Genomic DNA, 6,759 nt, shown 5'->3' with positions numbered 1-6,759 from the left:
ATTGTTTAGCCAAACATCATGCAATATTTATTTGTATATTTTGAGAGAAATAAATGTTTTTACAATATATTTTATGAAAAAGTTAGTCAGGTTGGATGATCGGTGCCCAGCGTCCATAACTTTGACACTGACTTTGACTTTGTGCTTGCGTCCTCAGTGCCTGTGTGCACTTGGGTGCATGCAACAAAAACTTTGGTTTGAAAAAAGAATTTTCTATTCAGTTTGATACTACTAGAGAAAGCACACAGCAAGTGGTTGGATTTCCCAAAATGTACTGAAATTCTGAGTTTCCTAAATTCCAAAAACAAGCTGGATTTAGCTTCAGTTCCGCAGCAGATATTGTTTAAAGTAACAGTTGGCAGCAAAAACATGGAGATAAATCCACAATAAACATTTTATTGTAAAAATTACATTTCCAAACTGATATTGTTTTAAAATACTCTCAATTTACTGTGTTATGATATATTTAGCTGTAGATCACTGTAATTTTAAAGTGTCACTTCCCCTGGCATTATCTGTTGGTAACCCACAGATGACTGAACAAGATTTTTTAATAATAGAATATTTGGTCTTGATTTTTGTTCTAGTTTCCAGGATTGTACTGTTGAAATGATTAGCAGTCATTATAATCGTTGTGCCACTGCATTTCCTCATCACTGTTTGTGTCTTCTCAGCTGATTTCAGTGTTTGCCCCCAGTGTGCAGTGACGCTTTCCTTCGCAGGGAGGCAGTGCTGTGTTATTCACACATTGATGGGAGCTACAATCAGGCTGAAAAGAGCCTGCATCCCAAAGACTGACAACAGATTGCTAATGTACAATATATAAACTCACAGATAATCACAAAGCTCCAAATTTTTACAGAGCACCTCCTGTGACCGACCAGCCCTACTTTGCAACCTCTGAGCCCATCAACATGGCTGCTGAAGCGGTCCCAGTAGCTGGCCTTGTCAGCACAAGACTAGAAGTATAATGGCATGCTACAGGTGAAATATGCTGTATCTGAAGAAGAAAGTAGTTGATCTGCAGACTTATATCCCCGGCTGTTGTTTCTCTTCATGTGCAGAAAATAAAATCTGCAATATTGCAGATGAGGAATGTGGAGAGAAGATCAGAGAAGAACATCAGTAATTTCTTTTGGGAGACACAGGGAAAAAGAAAAGTTGGTATACTGGATAAGAACCTCATAGTATAAATGTTGTAAATATTGGGTCAAGCTACTGACAGAAAAACAGGTTGAAAAACAACAAATCAGACACAGAAAAATAGACAGCTGGTCAGTCATTCAGACAGACAGTTATACAGGAGGGACATGCTTCATCATACGCCGACAGAAAGTCAAGACAGCCATTATGCTTATACTGAAGAGCCCGTCGCTCAGTCGCTGACAGCAGTATATAATGCCACGCAGACAGAAACAATTCAGCAGGCCAACACACTGATCTCTGCACAAACTTGCAAGACAGGCAAGTAAACACTGTGCATCCCAGATCAGCTCATTTTAAAGGTGGCACAATCAGGCAAGCGGCAGCTGGGACTGGCCATCAGGGAGAAATGTGGGGCCGCGCTGCCCCAATATATCCATGCAACATTAATATTTCAAAATTGTTTTTCTGGGAATTTATAGTCTGGCTAGCTTGGGTTGTTGCCCTCCATCACACACAGTCACCTAAATGTAGCAGTGGAGGTTTGAGATTTTTGTGTAAGATAATGATTGTTTAGCAGTCACAAAAAGGAGACAATGGCATACATTAGTGTTAGACAGTGTCTGTCTGTCTGTCTATCTATCTATTAAAATGCAAGTTGATTCCATCCATGTTAATAAATCCTGCATTACAGCCAAACAAACTAAGAACAAACTATATGAAGATGTCATATAGGAGGAAGTATCACACAAGACTTGTGCTAAAATTCCCTGCAATCTATGTGTTGATTAGTGTATAACATATCTCCTCAACTAACGTCAAAAACAAAAGCAGTCAAAGCAACGGGGGACGTTTTTTCAAACTGACTGATTTGTCCAACTAATGAGTCAAAAATATTCAATTTGCTGTCGCATATAACAAAGAAAGGGGAAAAACAACTTTGGAAACTTAAAAAAGAGACATTACGCTTAAAAATCAGTCCAGCATAAATAAATATCCAACAAAAGCATCCTGTTTGACGAACAGAGCGTCAGATAGTGTCAGCAGTCACCTCTCGGTGTAAACACTGACTGGACAACATAATCTACATGCAGTTGTGGTCAGTGCGGTTTCCAATAAAGGAGAAGCAGCTGTGCGCCGTGACGCCCGCGCGAAAACAGGGAGAGAAAGACAGAGGGGGTGGGGGGAGGAGAAGGAGAGATAGGGCGCGCGACAGATCTCATCTCTCAAAATCAGCCAGTTAGTATCACAAAACACAAGAAGCGCAGGTGATCTTCAAACGTTCCGCTGTTTGCCTCCACCTTCCAAACTGACTTTCGCACCAAACTTCCGTCAGACGTCCAGCATGAGCGGAGGCAAACACCATGGATGTGCCACATGAGGCGGACCGGAGAAACTGAAACCACCGCTCAAAGTTTGTCTGTAGAAATCACTGTGACTCCGACTAAACAAACAAACAACTTTATCCGTGTTTTTCTCAAAAACGTCACTTGTCGCCTGCCACTTGGGATTGCTTGGATTCCGCGGTGTGTCTTTATATGTTCAGCTGGGGAGACGCGTAGCTTTTCGGCGTGGTCCGCTAAAAGGAAGGTGACATGCAGGTTCTCAGCTGGACCATAGTTCTCCTGAGCCAGTGGATCCTACGGAAGGTGAGTTAACTGTCATATCGAGAAAAGGGAATTAAATGTGTGTTGGTCCACGGAGATTTGGATGATTTCGTAGAGAATCGTCTTCCTTCTTCCTTTAGAGGTTTAGTTTCCTAGAGATCACTCACCTGAGAAAATGATGCAGGCAATAACCTTTTACTATTTCCTCGTAAGAAATCGCATTTTAACTGCGTAAATCCTCCAATTAGTCTAACTTGGCTTAAAGTTATATCTTCAAAACACCAGTTTAACCACGAAACAGACAACAACACGCCTGTTTGGAGGCTTAATTTTGCTTTATTTGACTGCAGAAAGGGTATGGTGACTTTTGCCCGTCTCCAAAAGGCGCAGATTTCTGCTGTCTGAGCATTTCCCCTATTAAGAAGCCCCCTCCTTATCTAGTTATCTATTTGTGCTCTTAGCAACTTCCTCTAATTTTCCTTCTGAAGTTAAACGCGCCCGTGGCTTCTTTTATTATCTCGTCATCGCTATGGCAAAGAGTTTGTGCGCCTAGTTTGACTGCTGCAGCTGCTGCTGTGTGTGGATGAATATGCGCGTGCACGCACACGCGTGCTCAGTCGGCTGTGCACATTATATTAGAGTTTCTTCTTTTTTATTCTTTACACTGACTGTAATAATGCACAGACTTCCACAAATGACAGAGTACAATACAGTACAACAGAATACAATAGAAGGCTGGCTGTCCCAGCAGATACACAGCATCTGTGCTCAGTGTGTCTTTGGCCTTAGCTAAATAAAAGAGAATAAAAACATGACCTTTCACCATATTCTTCCTCTTCTCCCTTTTCCGTACCTGTGACTCCTTCATCTTCCTCTTCATCTTTGCTCAATTTAGTTTTTCTCCAGTTTAGATCTCTTTATCACTATAATACGCCGTTTAATGCGTCTGCAAATAGAGTTTTGGGGGTTTTTTTAAAATAAAAAACTGTGAAACTGTTTAATAATTCTTGAATTTTGACAAAACATTTTAATTTGCTTTTTTTTTTTTTAAAGTGAAGACTGTGAAGTCTTATTAACAAGCAAATGCTGCTTGATTTAAGTGACAAAGTGTATGAAAAGATGGCAGCTGGGCGAAAAACCTTGAGTTCCAACAGATTTGCCTCGTGGCCGACAATAACCAATATTCTCTCCAAGCAAAAAAACAAAAAGTGACTCAAAAATGACTTGTCTGTTTTGCAATTTTTTTAAAGACTTTTTGCTGCTGGCAGATTGGGGTTAGGTTGTATTGTGACAGGTAATAGCCCCTGCACTTCTTTTGAAGATTGAATGCAAATCATTTCACCTGCCAAGTAGGACCGCTAAGGCTCATCGTGAGAGTGCCACTAGATTCAAGTATTAGGATTGACTTGGTAATAGATTGAATCAACCATGCTTTTCTGTAATGTGCCATTTGAAATTGTTGCGATAGAGATGAAGGAGGACAGAATCTTGTTTGTTTTCACCAACTATGCCGTGTAGATGATACAGTGATTTGGCTGGCATAATATGACAAGTTGCCTCCTTGGGAGCACTATTAGGTTGAGGGATTAAGGAGTGACGAGCTAAAGGAGGCAGTGAAGAAGTGAAGGCAGGTGAAAAATTGGGTAAACAGCGAGGAGGCATGAGGGAAAAGACAAGTCAGCAGAAGGAAAGAGAGGGCTACGCTAACCACACCTCTAACTTAATTTGACCACCTTTAATGGTCTATTAGAGTAACTTAAAGGGCTGTTTAAGTACACGTGTAAGTGCATAAGTGAGTTTGCAAGGGAAGACGGGGAGACAGAGCGAGAGAGAATCGGAATTCTCACAGGATACCTTAAACTCATTTTATGGTTTTTGACAGCATTTAAAATGTAAAACCTATTTTGTAGATCATTTCCATAATATCTTTAAAATGAATTTGCTTTAATGTATTTGAATGGGTGGTTTTCATATTCATGCAAAAAAAGAAGAAGAGAGAAACCTAATAAAACAGTTGGACTTCCTTCATAATATGTCCTCTGCTGCGATATTATAATTTTTTCCACCTTGTGCTTTGAAATGATAGCTACAGTAACAGTACTACAAAAGAAGAAAAGACGTGTGAAAAGCTTCTTTGCTGTTTTATGCTCCCTGTAGAAACAATAGCATTAGCCAGCATCTCAGCCTGACAAAATCCTCTTATCTCCCCCCATAAAACAACTAGCTATATACCCCAGGGATATTTCAGAAACTGAGTTGCTTTAATTTCATTATATATAGTCCTACTTCCTTTGCAATCATGTCTCATGTATTCTGCATAGCTTTGCGTTTCCATAGTCTCCGTAAACGTGTGTGAGAAATGCAGCCGAGTATGTTTCCATGCCTCAAGTGCGTGCCTACATATTATTCACTTATTCGCGCCATTGTGGGGGAAAAAATCTGGGCTATCAGAAACAGCAGGATCAGATGATTTTCCATCAGGGATTAAAGCAGGTGGTTGGTGGTTTCCTTCCCACTTGCTGTCTTTTTGCCCATCCTTCTGGCTGTCTGCGGATCATGTGAACTGTCAAGCAGACAGGAGCCACCACTGGCCTGTAATCTGCACAAATTATACTCTCCATTTACAAAGCGATTAGATATGTAATCTGATAAAACATGATGACTGAAGCAATCACATTACTGCTGTATGTGTTGCCTCTGAAATTATTCCCTGAGATCAAAGAATTAACCTACAAAAATAGCACAGATTCATACTGTATTTTAATTTTTTTTAATTTCAGTTCTAAGACAGTTTGCTTAAGGTCAACCAATGATCCATTTTATTTAATTTGATTTCTCCTTTTTCGACAGCACCATGCCCCATTTTTGACAAACCATTACTTGTGAAATGAGTCATCCCTTGCTTGATGCAGTGAACACCTCAGGCTTTGTATTAGCCTTAAGGAGAGGGAATTTAAATGTGCGAAGATTGATGTAAAATAAAACATTACATAGATTCTGCTTTGCATAAAACCACAATCATCATTGTTTAGTTGTTGGAGTGCACGTAAGACAGTAAATGCAAGCTTGATTGTATTTTGATCATTGAATTATTGCACTGTTTTTAAAATTTTGCAGAGGTAAAGTTGGGTACTAACAACCTTAAAATCCCACTAGTGTTATGAAAACTCTAGATGATCCACTTATAACAAATGGAGGCAAGCAGCAGGCAGAAAATCACTATAATGGTGCCAAAATTAAATTACAAACAAAGTGTACAACCCTCTGTTTGGCAGACAGCTCAGATACATGTGGAGTTGCAAGAAAGGAAGCATTATGTGTGAAATTATTGATAAGGCAATGGTATTATTTTTAAGATGCATGGAAAGAGAAAGCCAGAACATGCTGCAGATTCTGGAAAGAGCTGCTGCTCTTCTCACGGCTGAACAGGCCTTTGCGGGTGTTTGCTTCTTTCCCTGTCAGAGCTTTCAGTTTCTGTTTGACATGCAGATAGAAAAGATGACCCTGGGTCAGGCTTTCAGTTACCTTTCATGCACTGTGAATTTATTTTTCCAAAGTTTTATGTAGTTTAATCCAATTTTCTTTATATAATGCAAAAATTATAACAACAGCTACCTCGACGTGCTTGCAACCTTTGAAGCCAAAGCATAACACAATCTTTAATATAATATTCAACTCTCAATGCTGATAATTATTAGTTATAGGGAAATGGATGCAAACTGCATTTCGTTGCCTTGTACCTGTGACATGTGCAATGACAATAAAGTTGAATTCTATTCTATTCTATTCTATTCTATTCTATTCTATATGTTCAGTTGCTTAAGTAAGAGTTGTGATACTGACAACAGTCATGCATGCATGTAATGAGCTTCAAATAAAGTATTCACTAAAAGTGCTCATAAAAACGAAAAAGGATCCCAATCTTTTTTATATTATTCTACTAGATTATTGTTGCGCATGCATTAGTATTTAAGCAGGATTTTACTTTTGGCCAAACCAGTTTAATCTA

At 39.4% G+C, this 6,759-nt stretch overlaps 1 protein-coding gene across 1 annotated transcript in view; it reads left to right on the top strand.

Moving 5' to 3' along the window:
- The first annotated feature begins 2,271 nt into the window (after positions 1-2,271).
- Positions 2,272-6,759, top strand: part of nxph4 (neurexophilin 4) — a 49,890-nt gene continuing 45,402 nt past the window's right edge. The window contains exon 1 of the mRNA XM_004547680.6: positions 2,272-2,792. Within this exon, the coding sequence (XP_004547737.1) occupies positions 2,739-2,792 (54 nt within the window). The 5' untranslated portion in view covers positions 2,272-2,738. The remainder of the gene's footprint in view (positions 2,793-6,759) is intronic.

The sequence above is a fragment of the Maylandia zebra genome, linkage group LG5 (assembly GCF_041146795.1).
Source record: "Maylandia zebra isolate NMK-2024a linkage group LG5, Mzebra_GT3a, whole genome shotgun sequence".
Lineage (NCBI taxonomy): Eukaryota > Metazoa > Chordata > Actinopteri > Cichliformes > Cichlidae > Maylandia > Maylandia zebra.
This window is presented reverse-complemented; position numbering and strand designations above follow the sequence as displayed.